Genomic DNA, 22,992 nt, shown 5'->3' with positions numbered 1-22,992 from the left:
TCAGAACACAGAATTAGGATCCTATCCCCGTACCCACTTTTAACCTGAACCCAACACTAGGACAGGAAAGGCGGAAGAGGAAAGGGGATGCATCAGGAGCAGAGGGGAAATTAAGAAATGACTGGAAAGGTAAGAGAAAGGGAGAGTTCAAGAAGAGGAAATAGGGAATGTTGAAGGCTTCTAGACCATATATAAAGACCAGGACAGCTGCCCCATGGAGATACAGCTGAAGGACCTACAATTGGTAAGAGCTATTTGATCACAACTTTTGATTCTGATAAAAGTATGTTAACTAGCAATAGGCTTTAAAACTAAAACATCTGCCCAAATAATGAAAAAAATCTAAACTTCTATCAGTAGAAGACTCGATTAATTAATTATGATTCATTCTTTAAATGAAATACCATGTAACTTAAAATTCTATAGGTAGTGAAGTGGTAAGATGTCCATGAATATACTGTGAAATGGGAAAAAACAGGATGTTTTAGAACATTATAAATCGTTTGTACCCATATGCATTAAAAATTGTTTAAATATGAATGGTAAAATATGTATCAGTCTGCTAAATCATTATTTCTTTAGGGAGTAGGAAGGGAGAAAAATTGGTTATTCTGATGCTTTATGTCCTACATTATTGGTGTTTTTCATCCTTAACTTGGTTACTGTCATAATGAAAAATGATTTTAAGATGTTTTTCTAAGCTTAAGGAAACTATGGAAGTATTGTTTTAAGCTAGGTGATCAACTACCTACTTGATTATCTATTGGATCTGCCTAAAAATTTCCTGGGAAAGAAAGAATATCTATCAAAAGGAACAGACATCAACAATATCTGAAATACAACTGCATCTCAACATACTGCTTTTTTGCAAAAATATACAAATATGGTTTTATATAATAGAAATAAATGTTATAATACCATGTTTATATATACACACACACAAGCAAAATATTTCCCTACTAGCAAACTCATCTGTATTGTTTCTATATATATTGCAGCAGCAGTATTAAGAGTAAGAAAGAGGGCTAGCACAGACCTATAATAATGATGACATTCCCTAAGCCAAAAAATCATTTATATAATTTTGTAAATAAATAGACTAAAATTCAGTGAGACACCTTTCAAAATGATTTCATAAATTCGAAACTACAATTTGCATTCCCTTTGCAACATGAGATTAAAAAAGAAAGTTAATTTTAGCACATTTACTCTGACTGATAATCTCATCGTAAAGTTTTTCTATTCAAAAATTTCTAGATAATATCTACAGCCAATTTTACAGTTAAAAATAATTTTAATTGGATTTAAGTTTTCAGAATAAGTACCAATACAAAAGCACTAGACTTGTGCAAAAACTGTGCCTTAAAGCTAAATCAAGGGGTGCACAGGTACTTCAACAGTACTGGCAATTTTCTGTGTCAAAGCTGGGTAATATGCATATACTATTTTCCTTTAAAACTCAAATATATGTAACATGCATTATTCTGAAAATACCAAGTATTTCTTAGTAAAAATACTACTTAATAAAGCTGTGTTAAATAAACATACAAGCAACAGAAAGGTTTTCCTTTTCTAAAAAAGGAAAGGCTAGGTAACACTTGGTTGCTTTGCCTATTTCACCTCAAAACTAAGAGAAACCTTCTTGAGCTATTCTAACACCAATCAATTCTTCTGTAAAGGTTATTAACTAAGACACTAAATCCCAATGCCAGGAAATTAGTTAGCAGATACGTGTTTATCTGTAGCAGAGCACCATCTTAAAATAACAAATTAAAGTTTTAATAAGTTCTTGCTTTAGTGGAAAAGATCAATGCTGACTAAATCTTAAAGCTTAATTTTTCTACTTTTGCTGATTTTATCCCTTAGAAATCACTTTCTATGGAATAAAAATAAAAGTGTAGTATGTGATACAAATTTATTAAATAAAAATAAGTAATTTTCATTACTCCTTAGTTTAGTATTGGTTCACACACCAAGTATAAGCACAGTGCTTGTTTCACTACATTAAAAACAAATACAATTTTTCAAGGCATTAAAAAAATTTTTTTATCAAGGCATTTTCATTTAATTAGTCCTCAAAACCTCCCCATGACACAGACCTTACCACAATTCTGCAGAAAAGGAATAACAGGTATACTGAGTTACATTTAACCATCCCATGTATATTCTCTATGTGTCCACCAGTCTCTAGGTGCTAGGAACATAGCAGCAAACAAAATAAGTAACATTCCCTGCCTTCATGGGTACTACATTCTAGTGGGAAAACATTAACAAATGTTTTGGTAAATGGTAGTAAATACTTAGAGCAAAAGAAATCATGGACAGAAGATAAGGTAAACTTATGTTATCAGCAAAAATCCACTAAAAATCTAGGTAATGATGAGTTGGTAGCAGACATCAGAACCTTGAGACATGGGCTATTTGCAACAAAATTACCAGCTCCTTCAGAAGATGTAATTAATGATATATATTTTATTTTGGTTTGGGGGGGATTAGTTTTATTTATTTATTTATTTTTAATGGAGGTACTGGGGATTGAACCCAGGACCTTGCGCATGCTAGGCACGCACTCTACCACTGAGCTATACTCTCCCCCAACTACATATATTTCTATAATACTCTTTCCTTGTAAGGCCACTCTCTAAAAAGTAGCTTTTGGGTCATAACTGTTTGCAACATTTTATTTAAAAATCCTTCACATCACTAAACCTCACTGTCTAAACTAAACTGCAAACAACACAATGGAACAAACACAGCAAATTAACAGAAATTGTTCAATTTTTCACACTTACCATAAGCATTGGGGAAGTCCCCAGGTCCTGGTCCAGGATAAAAAGGACCTGGCCCTGGTGGTTGAACTGGATACTGTTGTGGGGGCCCAACATAAGGAGGGCCACTGTGACGGTACTAGAAGAGAAAAATTACATACATTTATAACAAATATGATGGCAGGTTACTATGGAAAAATAAAGCATGTGTGTGTGTGTAAAAGAATCATTTAAATGAGGTGAAGACACTTTGTTAAACATACTCAAAATGCTTGCTTGCCATTACGATGCTATGAGGATGAAGGAAAAACAAATGTGCCTTAGGTAAAGCCATACAGCAAATCAGTGCACAGGCAGACATCAGATCATTGTAAAATTATTTCAGGCTGACAGCTTTCAATGACACTGAATGATATTACTGGAACAGCTAATAACTGAGTCTCTTTTAGAGCTATTTAGGTTGTGGGTAAGAGATTGGGGGAAAGCTAGGAGATTAAAAACAATTTCTCTATCATCTTAGAAAAATTTAAGTAAAGATACAGAAATATCTCTTTACAACATTATAGAAACTAACAAAATGGCTAGACTCATATCCAACAAAAAAAGTTCATACATCACTAAAAACCAATGCCATTACCCACTCTCCCTGTTCCCTCCGATCCACTCTACTGATGGACCACATGGATCTGAGAGATACTTTACCTGTGGTATACAGTACTGAGGACCCTGGGGCACTGGGTACGGCATGGGCAGATGGTTAACCATCATGATGTGCTGATTGGCCTGATACACTGCGGTGGGTGTCTGTGCACCGGGACGAATGGAAGGACTGCTGTTCGGGATGGTAGCTCTAGGAGGCTGTATTTGAGGCCTCTGGAAAAACTAAGGAGGGAGAAAAAAATATTTATTATTATTATTTTTTTTACAAACGGGAGTATGTGACTTTTATTATTATCTTGTGTGTTCTTCTTTTTTCCACTTATAAAAATCTTATCAATGTGAATTAAAAATACAATATACATAAAAACAGACTAAAGTGCCTACATCTGGGTTCACAAAAACATTCCACATGAGGCTCAGGCACACCAGGTCAAGTTTTGATAAATGTCATTCATTTGAAAACAGCAGGACAGCCTCACTTTTAAAATGAAATCTCAGCTAGTTTCAACTAAAAATTCCACACCATAATTATAAATTTCAAAATGTGTGGTAAAATATGACATAAGGGGTAGTTGGTATCTCTCTAAAAGTTCTTCTGTTGTATAAAAGCATTGATTCTTTCATAAAGAGTAGGTGGTTCATTATCAACTTATTAAAAGTTAAAGCAGTCCCCTAAAAAACTACCATTCAAGTAATTTAGAAAATATTTAGAAGAACAAGAAATCTCTCTGGACATAAAAATTTTCATCTCAGTCTATCAAGGTCAAGTTAAAGTAAAACTCTGTAGAGCTGTCACATGCTAATTGTCACATGATGGGAAAAGCATTTTCAAAACAGTGGCAACTTCATACTAGACTGAACTCAATTTTGCTTTCTCAAATAGTTTGCAATAAAGGTGGAGAATCTAGACAGGATTGAGAATGGTCTGGAAGATGCAGAGCTCAAATGTCTCAAATGGCAACCAGTATCTGTGGTTATTTCTGGTTCTCACTGCAGGCTTAAAAGCCTTGAAACAATATACCAATAGCAAATTCCCACCATGAATGCATGTATTCATCAGCAAACAATCAGTCTGACTCTAATAATAATACTAAGGGGATAGAGTAATAAAGAGGCCATGCAGAACCAGTAGTGTGTTACCTGGATGGGTCTGAATCCTCCCTTCAAATATGAAGCAAGAAAGCAGCAGGAAACAGAAAGAAAGCCAATGGAAAAGCTTACAGATCAGTAGGAAGGGGTAGGACATAGCATGCAGCTCAACAAAAATACCTTTCTATTTAGTAATAATAGGAGAAGAAAGATTAGAAAATCAGAATGACAATTCTCCACTTGAGAATTCAAGGACACATGGAATTGAAGAATCAAATGGCATTTAATCCAAAGTAAGTCCAGCAACAAAAATATTCTAATAGTAGCCACAAGTCTTAACAGCTTGAAAGGAAATGTATGCTTAGTGGTACAAGTACAAATGGAACCACTGATTCCCATTCTTGACTCTCAGGGACTTCCCATTATATGATATGGCATTAGTTATCTAGCATTTCTGTGATCTACTCTCCATCTTCAATGGAGATGAGAGTTAATAATAAAAGTGCCATTTGTTATTTTAAAGTTTGCAAAAGTCCTAAGAAATAACTAAACTTTTCAACATACACCAGACTCTTCATGATAGAAACATGCTGTTTTCAACTAACCAGGTATATAAGAGGTCACTTATAGCTTTAAAATGGGTAAACACAGTAATAGTCTGAAAACGTGGTCTAGCTTCAAAATCTCCTGATTTGTCTCACAAGTCCAGACATGAGTGTTGTTACTGATCCAAATAAAGGCATGGATGACCTTTGACCCTTGGGTCCACTCAGGTCTTATCATGTCCTACTCTTAAGCATCAAGCTACCCACAGGTGGTAGAGGAAGTAACTTTTCATCTTGTGCTGAATTGGAAGAATTGGGATCCAGTGCCCAAGGCTCATCCCCATTCAGCCCTAATACTCCTGGGCAAAGAAAGCCCTAAAGAGGATAAGTCACAGAAAAGCAATAGACAGTAAGGAATAGCAGGAGAATGGAGTGAATGGGGGAACCAGATGGCAGAAGCCACAGAAAGTAGTTGGTGAAGGTGAAAAGAAAATACAAGAGGCAAGGTTGGTAACACAGGCACCTGAGCTGGGCCACAATGACAGTAATAGTCTTCAAATTATCTTCACTGACACAGTTTTGGTGACAGACAAAAGAACTTATGACAGCTGCCACCAGGAACACTGGACTAATAAACTTTCCATTCCAGACCTCATGTCTCTTAATTACATAGCAAATAGAATCTATTATTCATCAATGTATGTGAGCTGTAAACACACTTCAGGAGTGAATTAAAGCATTTTTATAACTCGGTTAATATATTGGGAGCCATAGAACTGTTACAGGACTCAGGGAGAGGAGAGGCATTCATTTGGATCAACTCATTGAGGAGGGTCATTCATCTGGCTCAACTCATTGAGCATTACTAGATGTTAGACATAGTGGATAAAAAGATTAATTTTATAAGATCCTTTTCCATAAACTCTAGAGGGCAGCCAAGACGAGGAGAGCATCAAATGGATACAGGTGATGATCCATTGTGGTTAGATACATGGTGTTGTGGGGGAGAGAGAAAGGAAACTAATCTAGTAACTTATACAGAGCAAAAAACATAAAAATGGGTAAAGTTTTCCCATAAATTTTAATTATATTATATGTGAATACTTTTCTTGCCACTATTTTCCAACGGCTCTGCTGGAATTTTTAACCAGCCTGCCTAGAATAACTGAGATTACATCTTATTCAAGGAGATTTCTGAATAGTATAAGACTCTTTTCTTCAGTTGTTTTGAAAGAAAACCAAGTGTTTCTAATGATACTCCTAATATCAACATACAGCTGAGCCAGTAAAACACAAAATTTGTGGTTATGGGGACATACAACAATTTTTTTTTTATAAACTAAGATTTCAGCTTTGAAGCTAAGTAGAAAAATGTATTATACAGGCACATTAAATAGCAACAGTAAAGATTCATATAGCACATTTAGCTACCAAGTACCACTCTAAATACTTCACATTATGTTAAGTTATCCTCACAACAAACTTCTAAAGCAGGTACTATTATTAACAGCACCCTTAGACATATGAGGAAATCGAGGAACAGGGAGATTAACTTGCTAAAAGGTCTCCCATGTGTAATTTAAACACATTCAGGTTCTGGGTCTGCACTTTTAACTGTTACACACTCTACCTCTCATGAAATGGAACATCCTTCATAATTTCAAACAAGCGATGTCAATCAGAAGAAATCTTTTTTTTCCCCCCCAAAAAATAAAGGGATGTGGAAGGATGTTTGTCAAACTACACTAATGGGTACCCATCCCTCAACCAAAACCGATTCTTGGCATGAAAAACACTCCATCAGTTATCTCACGAAATTCATGTTTATCATTCAGGAAAACAAATTTCCTCTACCTACAAGACTGTAATTTTCTATCTCCCTTAGAGTAATTGAAATTTTTTCATATGCTTTTCTATTCCTGGTACATTTAGCAGGACTATTTCCACTCAACTTCAATGCACTAAGATTTTTACAATGACAGGCCATTTGGAGCTTGTTTTTCCCTTTAAAAAGTACACCACTACTCTCTCTCTCTGTTTTTCTCTCTCTCTTTCCCTACCTGCCCCCCAAAGTTCTAGTATCTACAGGACTAGAAATGGTGTAATAAGGTGTAATGGCTGGATATGCAAAAGAAATAAAAAGATATGGATTTTCTTTTTTGTACTCCCTCCTAACCATTCAATTGTAAATACAGCATAAGATTTAATAGTGGTGAAGGAAATTAAGATTCCATGGGTAGGTACGGCAGCAAAACACAGATTATTAAAAAGAATGTGTGAATGTGAATGGGCTTTCCCAAACTGCTTGCAATGCTTCTGAATCCCTTTTCCCCACTGCTGAGTGATGAAGAATCATTAAAAGAATCAAACTGTCCTGTTTTGGAAGTAGACTACAGGCCACTTAGTCTAACGATATCCTGGAAATTTGACTCTCTTGTATGACATGCCTTCGGGGTTATGAGACTTTAGCAACTCAAGACACAGTTCCATTTCATCGTTAAATTGAGTTCTGACACTGCAAAAGTCTTTCTTCCATTGGCTCCAAAATTTTCCCTCTGTATCATCTACCCTCTAGTCTGACGTCTATCTCAAAAAATCACATTGAACTCAAATCCCTCTTGTCCATTAAGTGACAAACCTCTGAGTAAATCTGAAGACTGCCATCACTGCTAACTTCTACATCACTACCTATTTTTTGTTCCAAGCCAACAACCATCCTCTAGCCCTTGTCCTTCCAACCAACATTTTTTAATTCCCTGACCAGCTTACTCTTTTTTTTTCTTTAAATGCTTTATCCCCTCAGTTTGCTTCCATTGCTCAAAGTCTCACTAAATAGAGAACCAAACATAAATATCCAGGTCTGCCCAGAAGGTACCTGGCCCCCACTCAATAAATACCTGTTGGTGAATGAAGGAAAAATATATCCCTTTTATTCTGGCTACCTATGATTCCATCAATGAATAAGAATCGCAAGAGCTCCTTCGTCGACCGCACTTTACTACGAATTAGTACTGAGTTATAATCATTTAAAACTCTTAAATCTTCTTTATACATAAATCACTTTTGTATATGCTCTTACTGTTATGTTTTGAAGCTCATATAGGGATTAGTATTTTATTTCTTTAAAACTTTATCTGGCTAATTTCAACCCATCATTTCAGATTGTACAGACTTTTTCGGATTCTTAATATATTAAGCAATGTCAAAACTACATGACCATCAGCAAATCTGACAGGTATGGTATTAATCCAAGTCACTGATTAAAATGCTGAAATGGGCTAGGCAGAGAAGAACCTTGCACAACGTAAGTATTATCTCCAAACTTGATCTCATTCTGTTTAAAGTTTTTTAAATCTTTCAACAGTCCACTAGTATGCCAGGAGAATGGCAGAGGAAGGTGAGAGCCTTCATTTGAGGTGGTACTTTGGGCAGCCCCAAAGGGCTAGGATACATTTAAATAAAACAGAGGCTGAACTTAGTGTACTCATAATTGCTGATGTTCACAGAAATACACTAGAAGTAGGAAGGAAAACGTTTCTTGGAAAATCCTTGAAAAAATGAGGTAATTATACCATTACCAAAGTTTCCTAGCAATAACATTGACAATAAATGCTTTTTAAAGATGCTGTTAAATATACCATTTCTCATGACTTTGCTCTCTAAAATCATCAAAAGACAAAGATATCTCTAAAACACTATATAATAATCAGAAATTCTTTTAAAAACACCTATTTATTTTTAGCAACTAGAAAAATTTTATTTAATCACATTAGTTCTTCCTATGTCACAAAACTACTTATTAGTACTTATCAATTTGCAAAGCAATAAAACCCATATCTAAAATATGATTCTGAAATCCCTAGCTTTTTGGTATGTATACAGTTCAACCTACTGGAGGGATAAACAGTAAGATTCTCAATTAAGAATTTTTTTGGTTAATATCTTTAAAAAGTTTTAAGTACTCCTGGGAAAAATGATAGTACTATGATTTTCTGACAAGTTACAAAGGGACAAGTAGTAAAGGGTCTACATAATGGGGTATTATTCATGTATCAACCAGATATTCTGCTGACTTACAACAATTTATTTCATTATAAATTATTCATTTTAAAGTCTTTATATTTTAAATTCCTTGCGTTCCTGCGTATCAATTATTTATTTTAAATTCTTTGCGTTTTTCTGCACATAGCCTATATTATCGTGTAATTTAGGTTTCACTAAAAATTAGAAGATGTAAGCCCTAGAACTGAGCTATCCAATATGGTAGCCACTAGTCATATTTACTTACTTAAATTAAAATTAAATTAAAAATTCAGTTCTTCGTCTACAATGCACATTTCAAACACTCAACGTGGCTACATGCGGCCAGTAGTTACCATAGTGAATAGCACAGATACAAAAGATTTTCATCATCACAGAAAGTTCTGTTAGAAAGTGCTACCTTAGAGGATTATGTCAGATGGAAGAAAGAAAACCCTAAGGATTCTGTCAGGAATAAGAAGGTGTTCTGTCAGATTATAATGTAGAGTCTTGGAAATGAGCATCCTTATAGAACACTTCAATCATAGGTAAAAATAGCTTGGAAAAAGGGGAAAGGCAGGCTGTCTCACTACTAAAGGAAACTGACACTTATCAAGGGCTTATTATGTGTCAGGCACTGTGACAGGCAGGTACTTTTAATCCTCACAATACCCTTAGGAGACAGGTACAGTTATTTTAACACCTCAGTAGTACATTTGTGAGCATGTTTTATCCATTTTGCAGGTAAGAAAGCTGAAGTCCAAGGTTAGTTCGTAGTAAAGGTAACACAATTTCAGTTATGCTAACTCCCAACCTGTATTTTCTTCACTGTCTCTGCTACAACTCTAAACTCCTTGTGAGTAAGGCACCAGAAAAAACCGCCCATCACTGACATACATCAATCTCTGAAAAATCGAAGAGTTCTGGTGATAAGACTGCATAGATGCTTGATTTGACTTCCTAGTAATATTCATTAAACTCTTAATATGCCAGGTGTGGCCCCAAAGCCTTCATTTATTTCACTTTTCAAATCAAACAAAATGCCTAGGACCAATACAAGTATTTCTCTACCAAGGGCTAGGATTTCAAATGGAACAGCACAACTGTGGGTTCAGAAATCTTTAAAGGTCATAATGGTACGGACCAGGGGTGGGTGTGGAGGGGTGGATCAGCAAAAGCCAGCTGTTTCCTTTTTTAAAATCTTTTTGCAAAAAGAACCAAACTACAAGAGTAAAACATGCATAGTTTCGATGCCTGCCACTAGGTAACATACTCCTTGATGCCAAACACTGTTAAGTTTTATGAAGCTTATTATTTGTTTATACTAAATCCAACTGCGTTTAACACTATGTGAACTAAAAGCATGTATCAACATACTGCAGAATGTTTTTGTTCCACGAACACTTTTAAATACAAATTTCCTGGTCTTTCTCATAATGCAAAGGCTACTCAGGCACAGTACATAACCAACACTTGTGATTTCTTGTGAAATTCAAAAGTAAAATAAAGACAGGAACATAAGTAACTTTAAACCACAACTACACAAATTTGGATGGCCCAAGATATGAAATTAATAACACAAGCCAGATCTACATTATACACCAGGTGACTTGTTTTAATTCTGGGTGTACATTCTGTTCTTTCAGTTTCTAATTACTTTGGGATTTTCAAACATCAGAGTAAAAATAGCTCACATATTCTAAAGCCAAGAGTATCTGCATGTAGAGTAACTTAGGACTACTTCTTTTATCTGTGAAGAAAACTACTAAGCTAAAGCTCTCTTCAGGTTATAAAATGCAAAAAGAATAGAACATTCTTACTAATCTAAAGAATCCCTGCAAAAGCCAAAAATTATTGGTACCAAGAAGATGATGTGGTGACATAATCCTAATTAGAACACGGTATCCCTGACTAGAGGGACTCAAAAAAGAGCCTTGGCTGGCCATACATTAAGATCTTCTAAATAAAAGTTGTTCTAAGAAATAAACACACCCTATAGCAGTTTCTCAGTTCTATTAAATGAAAAATGTTTACTATCTAAAGTCTTGTTATTTGTTTGATTTTAATTCAGATAACTTCATTTGACAAAGAAGAAAAAATACATAGGTTCTAGATTACTAAACTGAATAACAGTGCTTTCTTCTCACAAGCAATCACCTTCAAATAGCTTGCCTAAATAGCAGTTAATTTTTTTCCTTGCGATGTTGACAGAACCAATTGTTACTCAGCATTCACAAAAAGGTACATTAAATATATAAAGATATATAAATATACTATTGGACTTTACCAACAACAATCATAGGAAACATCACCCAGCATCAGATTATTTTGTAAGAAAAAATAAGAGCAAATAATGAGAGGATATATGATTGGAAAGGTAGCCACTGGTGAACAATGTAATAAAGGAGAAATGAGAAATCTATTCACTAATTCTAACTATTCAAGACTAATTCTAACCCTTGAGTTAATTCTTTCTGGCCAAACAGCCATAGATGAAAAAACCTTTTGTACATTCAACTCAACTTTGAGTCCTAAGCACAAGAAACCAAAATATCCCAGGACATAGATGTTTCCCTTTAAAAAATGTATTGTCTGTGTACCACTCAATGTCTGTTTTCAATTGTATTACTTTCATAATGCGAGTCTCTATGTCCTGTTTTGTATTATAAGCATCTCCTTCTCCTTGACTCTCTCAGGGTTTAGGTCTCTACCTGGCTTTAGATTTGAGGACATTTATTAAATATAGACTTCAGCCAGTGATTCTCAAATGGGAAACAGTATCATCTCCATAGAGGGAAATGCATAAAGATGTTTTTGTTTTGTTTTGTTTTTTTTAATTGTCACTGGGGGAATTCTACTAGCCCAAAGGTTGCTGAAGAAACTGCAATATACAAGGCAGTTTTTCATAACTGGCTATTCCATCCAAAATGCCAATACCTATTCTGCAGTGAAACAAGCCAAACTGACCCCTACATCCATGGATACAAAACTGCAAACTTTTCCTAACAATTTACTCGTTGTCACACCATAATACTGGTTCAGTTACTTGCTACTCAGCAGAGCCACTTCAACCACACTACTTCCCTCCTCTATTTCTCCAAGGTAGCTACTGCTGAAGCCTGAGCCAATGTTATGTATTTCCTTACTCACTTAATTCTGTGAGGTATAGTGGGAAAAAAAAATGTAATAGTATTTAGAAAGGAAGAATAACAGAATAAAAGCAGCCAGCTACCTAAAGCTTTTATATCCCAAAGCAATGCTCTGGATTTATGTGGCACCCCAAGAACCCATCTTTAAGAACTAGTGTGGGAAGTGTTTTTCTTGCTAATGAATAAATAATAAATAAATACACATATATAGTTCTACTTTTTTAATGCTTGAAACATGTCATAATTTTGCAAGCATTCTACAAATAAATGAAGGACTCATCTGCCAATACTTTGAGTTGTATTACACGTGAAAAATGATTTCAGGACAGAAATTAACTTTCTCTCACAAAGATTCCTTAAAGTTTTCCTTGGTTGTTGGGATTAAATAAAGATAAAATGTATTACAAGCCTTTAGGCTCAGAAGAAAGTTTTAGAAAATAAATTTTCCCAAAGCTGATAATTATTAAGGCTTAAATAGAATATCCCTGTTGGAGGACCACGGCTACTGAACCTAAATAATGGAAACACTTAGCCTTATTATATCAAGGAGCTCAGAAACCTTTTTTTTGAATCAATAGTTTCTTTTTACTCTGCTTCTTAAGCAGAGATCATCCAGATTTCTCTGTCAGGAGTATCTGGCTTGATCCCTGACTAAAATGTAAACCTGGCCTCAATGGCCCTAGACATGTTAAAAGCATTTATAATCAATCTTTTTACCTAAGGAATTATCTATTTTTAAATTATTAGTAATCTAACCCCCTAGATTCTTAGTATATGACAAAACACTCTGCTAATCACTTTATTTGTATTATCTTGTTTATTCTTCGCATCACTCCTGAGATGGTATTAATATCGTCCCTGTTTTACAGATGAGAAAACTGAGGCTGAGAACAGTAAATAATTTACCCAAGAATATTCAGTTAACAAGGAAGAGTTAAACCTAGATCCAGCAGACACCAAAGTCCAAGCTCTTAAAGTACTTTAACAATCCTATCTCTAGATACTAAAAAAGTACTCCTGAGTTTTATTTCTTTACCAAATCCAAAGAACTGCCATCTACTTCACACAATCACCTCTGAGTTCTCCTGAAAAGTGTCTTTAACATCTTGGAATTTGCTTGGCTTTTATATCACCTAAACTGGAAAGACTGTCTTTTGAGAAATAGAGTCTCATATTAAATCATTGCTAGAAAATGAAAGTCTTCAATTAAACAATATCCATTTACTCAGTAATAAGAATTCTAAATATGACACCACAGGTAAACATTGGTAACATTTCTCTCACTTTATCAAACTATACTATGTAGCATAACTATATTAAAAATAGCTACCACTTATTGGCTGCTTATTTTATGTCAGATGATGTAAGCATATTATCTCTAATGTAAAGGGTATTTATCCCCACTTTACATATGACGAACATGAGGCTCAGAAAAAGAACTACTTGATTCAGTCGGTTACAGAGTAGAGCTGGTAATATGAACCCAGATCTGTCAGATTCTAAAGCCTAGGCTCTTTCTACTGTAGAATGAGAAAGTGTTTCAGAACAATGCATTAAAAAGCTACGGGGGGGGGGGGCTTTAAGTCTTTTTTCTTTCTCCCAAACTATCCCCTCTGTATACTCCTATTAAATAAACTAGTATTCGCATATACATTTTTGAAATTTTACTTCACATAATGCTTCATTTAAAAGAACCAATAGGCTAAAAATACTAAAATTAAGTAAGGTATCTATTTTCTACGTATCCTAAGAATAAAGATAATTCTATGCAGCAAATGAATGTATATTATTGTGAATCAATTTGTTATTAGGTCTAAGTTAGTAACTGAGATTAAATGGTTTTAGAAATACTAACACAATTTTATACACATCAATACAAGTTACATCAGAATGTTAACAGAAAACCCTTAGAATGTTGCCTGTTCCATTTAGTTAAATTTAAATTTAATATAGATATCCACAAAATCTATGACAGCTTAATATATCCAAAATTTTTTAAGGTTCTCTAAATTCAGAGCAATTATTTTTCAGGAAGTAAAAAAACTAAATTATTTTTAAATTGTGTCATAAACAGAAGCAAAACTGGTTTGTTAATAACAAAATGCTACGAAATTAGTGAAAGACAAGAAGAACTACATTAAAACAGACTGAAGCTACTCTTGGAGAGAGTAGTTAGAGTGGTTCCATGGAATGGCAGCATTCTAAGAGCCAGCAGCTACTAAAGCCCCCACCTATTAGTTAAGGGAAATAGTGAAGGGGCAAGGGTACAGTACCTGATGATGGGCAGGTCGAGGCCCCGCTGCAAACTGAGAAAAGGAGGGAAAACAAACACAAAAGGAAAGGCACAAAGAGTCAGAAACACAACAAAAACCAAAATGTCACACAATATGCCAAAAGAAAAGAAAAAAAAAAACCCACAAGAAAACAAAAACAAAAACAAAAACACAAACAGTCAAGGCTTTGCTGCAGGACAGTGACAGACAGGTACTAAGATTCAACAGGTTAACACCTCTACCCAAAATAGTTTGCCATCTATCAGCTGGGAGAGAAAAAGCTAAGCTGTTAGGCACATAAGGGTGCTTCTCTGATAGGAATTTTTTTAACCCTAAAATAAAGCAAAAGAAAGTTTGAAACACTAAGTGGTTATATTAAGACAAACATATGAAAAGTCAAGTATGCTTATGCAACTGATATAGCTGAAGGGAATGAGAAATACTTTTACATTACAAGAAACAGCTTGGAGGTAATTAAAATGTTCAATAGTAAAATAAAGAATGTAAATGGAATGATTTCAAATTTACTTAAGTTAAAAGGGTACACACATGAAATGGAAGTTTCAGTATCTTCCTTTATTCCTTGGAGTTAAAGACTAAAATTTAATTTACATATTATAAACATGTAAATAGATGTTTATAATATATAAATATATATTTAAGTCTAGAAATAATTATGTATATATGTTTAAATGCAATTAACTAGAAAAGTTTAATATCAGGCATATCAAAGCAAATAGTAACAAAGAATATCACTCTCTAACATGATTAATCAAAGTGGTACTACTACAGGCTTAAGAAGAAAAAAGAGTAGAAGTCATAACCTCAATACTATTTAAACACAACAGCACAACACTGTACACATGTACCTAGTGCCATCTAATATCAAGAATAACAGCAAAGGAAAACATAACTCCTTAGCTAAATCATAAAGCACTTGAAGTCAGATAGTACATATTCCAACTCTGAATTTCCCTAACTTAGAATGGAAGAAAAAGCTTTTTCACCCACAAAATTTTAAATACAAAACCTCTAAGATCAAATAATTCTTCATCAGGGCAAAACTGGGCTTCCAAAAGTGATTTTACTAAAAAGAACAGAGAAAACTATTTGGACATGTAGTGTCATATACTGGCTACCTATACATTAACTACTGAAATGTTAACCGCCCTCTTTAACAGTGAAAAGAAAATATTTAGTAAGTAGTTTTGAATGCAAACCATACATGGCTTTTATTTAAAATATTTAAGGAGCTAAAATATAAATCTTCCTTCAGTTGTTTTATTTCCCACAGAGCATTCCTTCTGTTAGCTCATTACTATGGGAGAAGTAGACTGAAGATTACTAAGAAACAATCCCTTATACTCAGAATTTAAGTTACGTGCAATAGTATATGTAAGAATTTGGAATTACTTCCTCAATTGCCATTATTTAATATAAAACATTTTCCAAAAATTGTAGTGATGCACAGGTCACAACGTAGGATACGACTGAAGACAGCTCTATCAAAAATTTACCTTAGAAGCTAAAATATCACCTCTTGTTCAAGGAATGAAAAGTGCCTTAACACATTTTGAAGTTATTCAGCATAAATTAACAAGCTCTCGATGACCTATATGATTAGGGTACGTTAGTCAGCCATTATGTTTGCTAATAACCACTGTAAAATAGCTTTCCAGAATGATGATAATGGCAGCTATAGTTCTTGCAGAACATTTTCTCTTCAAAGAAACTGAAGTCTTATATTTTCAGTTTTCCAATTATGAAAGGAAGATATATCATACCTCTACTATAGACATCAAGTTTCGAGAATAGGCAATATCACCCAGGTGGTATTAAAGTAGGGGGTGGAAGTGAGATGTTTATTCATGCACTTTTGAAGGAAATGGGAGAGAAGGGCCACGTTAAAAAATTCACCTGAGTACAGCAGTACCTGTCTTATCACTGTTCCACAGAAAGGTCCCATTTCTAAGGCTCTGAAATAAAAGCTGAAACTTTATAGATTTGGAATGTTGCAATCAAAAGAGAACTTTCTGTGAGCAAGAGGAATACCTTATAAAATTATACACATTTTTTTTAAAAAACACAAGTTAGTGGGAAAGTACCCTAGTCTATTTTGCACTAGTCACCATTGGCTATTGAGTTTTTCATTTGGAACAATAGTCTTAATCCTATGGGTAACTGTAAGCAACAGAACAAACTGTAGTCGCTGCTGGCTCCTATTAAAAATAGAAACTTTTCTTTCTTTTTCCATTTTCTTTTTTTTTAGGAGTAGGAGGGGTCTTTAAGATGGCGAGGACTGTAGATATTCAGGAAAGCAGCCTTCTGTGAACTCAAATCTGATGTTTAATGCCACCCACCCACCCACTCACTGACTCTTCCATGCACAGTTGGTAACTGAGCATGGCCAACATACATTGATGTAACTTTGGCACCTGGCACCACAAAATATAAAAATAACCCATGGTTACAGGTTACTGCAAATGCCAAACTGTCCCCCTCTCCCAATAAAGCATTCAATAGCTTCACCATTTTGGAGGCCATTAAAAAATAAACTATGGTTTAAAGATTTCCAATACAACCAAAAAAATGGAACAGACAGTAGTTTATCAACATTTTCTTACTTTTAAACAAGACTTCCAACAATATAAATTTAACTAAGACACTAAGTATCACGTAGAAATACAGGCACAAAGGTTATCTGAAGCAGGGAGGGGGGCCATTTGAAGTCAGTTGGATTGCAAAGGCAGCTGTCCAGGGAAGAACAGAAAAGCCTAAACTGTGCAATTGCCAATGGCCCATTAATGCAGAAATAGAATGGAGTAAGCTTTAGCTGCTCTACAAAGCCATGGGAAGGTCCCTTCCTTAGTGCAACAGCTTACCTCTCCTCACCAGTTGGGACAGCTGAGCTGTGGGATGGATGAGACTAGACTATGGTAACTTAGGATGTAAAAAGAAAATGCAATTCTGCTGAATTCTATATCCCAGCTTCACCCTCCCAGCACCAACACAAACGAAATAAAGAAAATTGGACCCAAAACAACACGCAAGAGTAGTATGGGGTCTGCTAGTCTTGCACTTGTTTTGGGGTATGTAATGGAATGTTATGTGTGTGGTTTTTAGCAATGGGGGTGGTAATGGTCACTAGCAGAGCAGATGGCAAAAACTGTATAGAGGACAGTATCTGAAGAGTTTATGACCACAGGAAAATGGCTGACAATTATAGGCAGTTTCCCCCTTGATATTCAATTATAAAATGGAAAGAGGGAAAAAGAAACCTTGAAATTCGTTTTAAAAATCAAATTTATCTGAAAGGGATATTCCTCTTCAAGTTTAAAATAAAGAAAAATCTAAACCAAAAATTACTCCTGTCTAATTCCCAGTAATAGAGAAGACCCACCCAATTTGTTATTCTTTTCCCCACTATGCCTGGCAGAAACTGCCATGCTAGGTTAGACTTTCAGAGAGGAAGCAATCAATGCATTTCTGTTCATCAGCCAATAAATGGATGTGGTCAAAAATAATGAGTGCCAGAGGCACCACTGCCTGCAAGAAGTACAGTTTGTTATATTGCTTACAATGCAGTATTTTATCCAGCCTCTTCCAGCCAAGGACCTGTAAACGGGAGTCTGTTCCAAAACCTTCCTCCTCTTCCAGTTGTCTGTGCAATGTATTGGCACTGTTCTGCTGGGCTGTCAAAAAAACTGGTTTAGAGATGCAGCTCTTCAGTCAGGTTTTGAGCCAGTTCTAACCATGTAAATTTAATTCTTTTTTTCTTCCAATAATTATAAAAGAGGGAGAAGTAAAGAGGGCCATGGAATTCTTTGCAATAAGAGTTTACCATAATGTTCCATGTTTTACCAGGGCCTGGCTAAATTAATCTGGCGAGATCTCAGGCCCACTCCAAGTAGTCAAGGGTCCGCATTCCCAAGCACTCTCAGAACAAAACTTACATCAGACATCTTGTTGACCATTTCAACAACAACAACGACGACGACAAAACAGACAAGCAAACAGGCAACTAGGACCAAAGTCCCACCTCTTTAGAATGGTTCCTCCACCCCCTAGGGAGAACCAGGATCTAAGAACAGGTATTGGAGAAGAGGGCAATAGGGAAAAGGAAGATAGAAGAGGATAACAGTGAACTCTATGACCTCCTAGTTCTTTGAGAAATTCTGTCATACATATCAAAATTTCTGAATTCATGCATAAAACCAAATGAATAGGAGCTAGTGCAATGAAATATTCCTGTACTACAGGCCAAAAGCAGAGGTAGAGAACCAAAAGATCCCTGTATTCTGAGGAAAACACAGAGCTGAGATACACGGAGGAGTGTGACATACAATGTGAGATATTACAGAAGCACCTTCTAGCAAAAACTAATCATGCAGGGCAGGAAACAACCTTTGAAGGAATGAACAGCTGAAGCTACTGCACACTTTTGTGAAACAGAAGGAAGAACTCTGAGTAAATTCTCAGTCTTTGCAATGCTTATTGCAATCCACTTAAAGGATGAGCAAAGAGGATGATAGCATTTACACTAGTACGACAATGTATTTACCATCTGAAGAAATAAATACACCACTGGTACATGTCATGCATATGCCCACACTGTCAAATGTTTAGAACTGATCTAACAGCACCAATTCAGAAGTCTTTCCTCCCAAGCCAATAGAATTTCAAAATCCAATTAATGAAATTTAACTTACTTTCAAAATCATGCTTTACACTCCTGAATTTTGAACAGTACAATTAACAAATTAAGATCTGAAATGAACTTGAATGCAACCAGAACTTAAATGCCACAGAAAAGTAAAAGATAATAAGTTCCATTTCTTCTTTTTATTAATTTAAATTATTCCTATAGGAAAGGCCTGAAAATGCAATGCTATCCAATAATAATAGTAACTGTAATTTTTAAAAATTGTCTTTGTAATGAATTTCCAAAATCAAGTAAAAATATTAGCCAAAAGAACCTAAGCTACTACAAACACAAACTTAGATGGAGAATATTATCTAGAACAAGCTTCTGCTTACTTACCGGAGAACGGGTTTGAGGTTGAGAATTCATTGTCTGAGGAGCTTGAGGGTATACCAACGTGGTTGGACCTGCATTCTGTCCAGAGGGATAAGGGGTCTGTCAAAGAATGGCAAGAATAATATCATAATTTGAATAAATCTGGCATGGTAACTCAAATTCAAAGTGTTAAAAAATGTAGGAAAGTGTTTATTAGTGTGGTTTTATAGCTTTACTTTTAAAAAGGTATCTTCAGCATAATATCCAGCAATTCAGAATCAGTGCATTTATTAGAGGTTATCTTAAATCTCTTAATGAGAAGAAATTTCATCACGCTACTCAGAATAGCAAGCAACTTAAAATTTATGAATAATTTATTTCTGGCATTTTCCATTTATCATTTTTGGAATGTGGTTGACCATAGTTAATTGAAACCTTGAAAAGTGAACCTAAAGATAAGACTACTGTACTTCATTCTCAACATTCAGTTGGTGGTGTGTTGAAGCATAAGCTTCTGGCTATCCAGATAAATACAGCACTGAGATACCACTTGTGAAAACACAGAGAAATGTTATCTCTTTCAACACTTCAAAAAGTTAGGTGAAAACTTTGTCCTTTCATAGCTAGTGTATGACAGAAAGGAAGAGCAATTAATTTTTTTCACTGAATATACTGAAAATGTGCATGATAACTATATTTAATCTTATTCAAAATTTTCACTAAAGTCTTCAACACTGGAGACTGTATGTCTACACACTTATAATTGATTGCAAAAGAAGTATGTGAAATAACATTCAGGCACAAGTTCTATCACTCAGTAATGCCGCCCTTACTGTCCACACATATAGCTGGTCCTGTCAGTACTGAGACTCTCACTGCTCTCAAAATTATTATGAATAAAACAAAGAATTTACTTTCCTTTAGCCTGGAATTACTCCTTTAAACACAAAAATTAATCAAGTATTCCTTCTTAATATTTAAATTGTATGTGTACCAAGAGCTGATTCTACTCCATACATAAGCCATTACACCTGAATGCAAATCATAGTATCTCATGACTGCCATACATGGAAGTGAGTTGTCTTTCACAATGTATGTGATTGTGCCATTAGGAATATATTAACAGGTGCATTGATAAAAGAATTTTGCCAATAGCTCACTCAGCTTTATCTCAGAAAATTTTTCCATTCTTTGTGGCTGGTTTTTAAAATTTCAGAGAAATGATATGGCATATCTGCTGTGACTGCAGGGAGTAAAACTGAAAGATGTCTCTATGCTTTTCATCACTTCTCTGAATTTAATGACATGATAATGACAAGTTTATTAATTAAGTTATTCTGGAAAAACTTTAATATACTATTATGCTTTATTGAAAACTACTGCAAAAGTTTGGGAACATTCTATGAACATGTTTCACAACACCAAATGCATAGAGAACTAGGGTTAAAGAAATCAAGTATCACGTTGACAGTCGTCATAGACTTTGTACTTTCCCTTTTCAAATATCTTCTAAATTATCACAAAGATTTACTTCTTCAAGGATATATACATGAATACTTTACATTTACACAGCAATCTAGTTTCATTGTACAAGTTTAGAAGAAGTATAGACTTACATTCTCATTTTTATCATTACTTTCATGTTTCAACAAACACTCTAAAGTCACTGACCCTTTCTTATCACCTGGAGGTAACAACAAGGATTAGCAAATGGTACTATAACTGACAATCTGTTAACAGAATGTCAGTGAAAACAAGGCAATCAAATTACACTTTGTGCTGCATACATAACCTTTAAGTCCATTATAACTATTTGTAAAACTGATTTGGACAATTAAAGAGAAAAATCTAAGGGTGAATTGCATTACAACAAACAACACACTAACAGTATCTTAGGTCCAGATATGGATGGTTTTCAAAATAAACATGTGAAAAAATTGATAAAGATTTTCAATTTTCAAAATGTAATATAATGGACTTAAGCCAACAAAAATAACTATAGCATTTATATAGCTCTTACTATGTTTCAGACACTATTCTAAACACTTCACATATAACGCAGAGATGAAAGATTACTTCTCCTGTTCCAAAACAACCTGTTCTCCTTAAGTAAATAAAGTCATAAAGGCTAAATTCAATATTGTGGAAGTGTGAACATACATACACAAACCTGACTGAAAAATTAAGTTGCCAGAGCCTTTCAAAGAGCTATTAGGTAATACTTAGCAAATTCTAAATAAACTTATTCTTTTACTCCAAAATTCCACTTCAAGAAATTTACCCTAAAGATAAATTCACAATGGCAAAAAAAAAAAAAGGACTTGCTATTTCCATTTACAGGAGAGAGATTAAAGTATGAAATATACAAACAGAGAATGTAGTATAATCTTAAAAAAGAATGAGATAAATCTACACAGACGGCCATAGAAAATACCTATAATATTAAGTGACAAAAGCAAAGCAGAATTAGTTAAGTATAAAAGAACCCTATTTGTGTGGGGTTTTTGGATATATGCAAGAGTATACTCAGAAAGTAAAGATGTCTGGGGAAGACATATAGCAAACTTAACATTGCTACTTCAAAGACATGGGAACTGAAAGGGGGGTATAGGATACAACTTGGAGGTCTTATTTTATACACTTCTGTATTACAGGCACACTCCATGTTATTGCCCCTCATTTTACTGCACTTCACAGGTATTGAGATTTTTACAAATTGAAGGTTTGTGGGAACCCTGCATCAAACGTGTCTATCAATCCCATTTTCCCAACAGTATTTGCTCATTTCATGTCTGTGTGTCATATTTTGGTAATTCTCACAATATTTTAAACTTTTTGTTATTATTATTATATTTGCTATAGTGACCCATCATCAGTGATCTCTGGTGTTACTACTGTAATTGTTTTGAGGTGACACTAACTGCGCCCTTATAAGTTGGCAACTTAATCCATAAATGTTGTTTGTGTTCTGACTATTCCATTGACCTGTTGTTTCCTGTCTCTCTCCCTCTCCTCAGGCCTCGCTATTCCCTGAGACACAGCAATACTGAAATTAGGCCCAATAACCCTGCAGTGTGGACAAAACTATTACCCAAAAAGATGTACCAGCCCCAACGTTCATAGCAGCACTATTTACAACATTCAAGACATAAAAGCAACCTAAATGTCCATTGACAGGTGAATGGACAAAGAAGATGTGGTGTGTACATATATGTATACATATATACAATAGAATATTACTTTACCATAAAAAAGAATAAAGTAATTGCCCCCAGCAACATGGACAGACTTAGAGATCATCATATTAAATGAAGTAAGTCAAAGACAAATATCATGTGATATCTCTTACATGTGGTATCATTAAAAAAATGACAAAAATGAACTTATTTACAAACCAGAAATAGACTCACAGACATAGAAAACAAACTATGGTTACCAAACAGGAAAGGGGTAGGGAGAAGGGATAAATTA

At 34.7% G+C, this 22,992-nt stretch overlaps 1 protein-coding gene across 16 annotated transcripts in view; it reads right to left on the bottom strand.

Moving 5' to 3' along the window:
• The window catches only part of EIF4G3 (eukaryotic translation initiation factor 4 gamma 3), a 320,865-nt gene that overhangs the window by 131,279 nt on the left and 166,594 nt on the right, over window positions 1-22,992 (bottom strand). For 10 of the 16 annotated variants that reach the window (XM_072975193.1, XM_072975205.1, XM_072975202.1 and 7 more), the window contains 5 exons: window positions 19,546-19,641; window positions 18,083-18,196; window positions 14,505-14,537; window positions 3,471-3,650; window positions 2,793-2,907 (listed from right to left, as the gene is read on the bottom strand). In XM_072975193.1, coding sequence (XP_072831294.1) covers window positions 2,793-2,907; window positions 3,471-3,650; window positions 14,505-14,537; window positions 18,083-18,196; window positions 19,546-19,575 — 472 coding nt within the window. In that variant the 5' untranslated portion in view covers window positions 19,576-19,641. The remainder of the gene's footprint in view (window positions 1-2,792; window positions 2,908-3,470; window positions 3,651-14,504; window positions 14,538-18,082; window positions 18,197-19,545; window positions 19,642-22,992) is intronic. The other 6 variants (XM_072975203.1, XM_072975196.1, XM_072975192.1 and 3 more) reach the window with 3 other exon arrangements.

The sequence above is a fragment of the Vicugna pacos genome, chromosome 13 (assembly GCF_048564905.1).
Source record: "Vicugna pacos chromosome 13, VicPac4, whole genome shotgun sequence".
In the NCBI taxonomy this organism is placed as follows: Eukaryota; Metazoa; Chordata; class Mammalia; order Artiodactyla; family Camelidae; genus Vicugna; species Vicugna pacos.
Note: the sequence above shows the minus strand (reverse complement) of the source record. Positions and strands in the feature narration are given on the sequence as shown.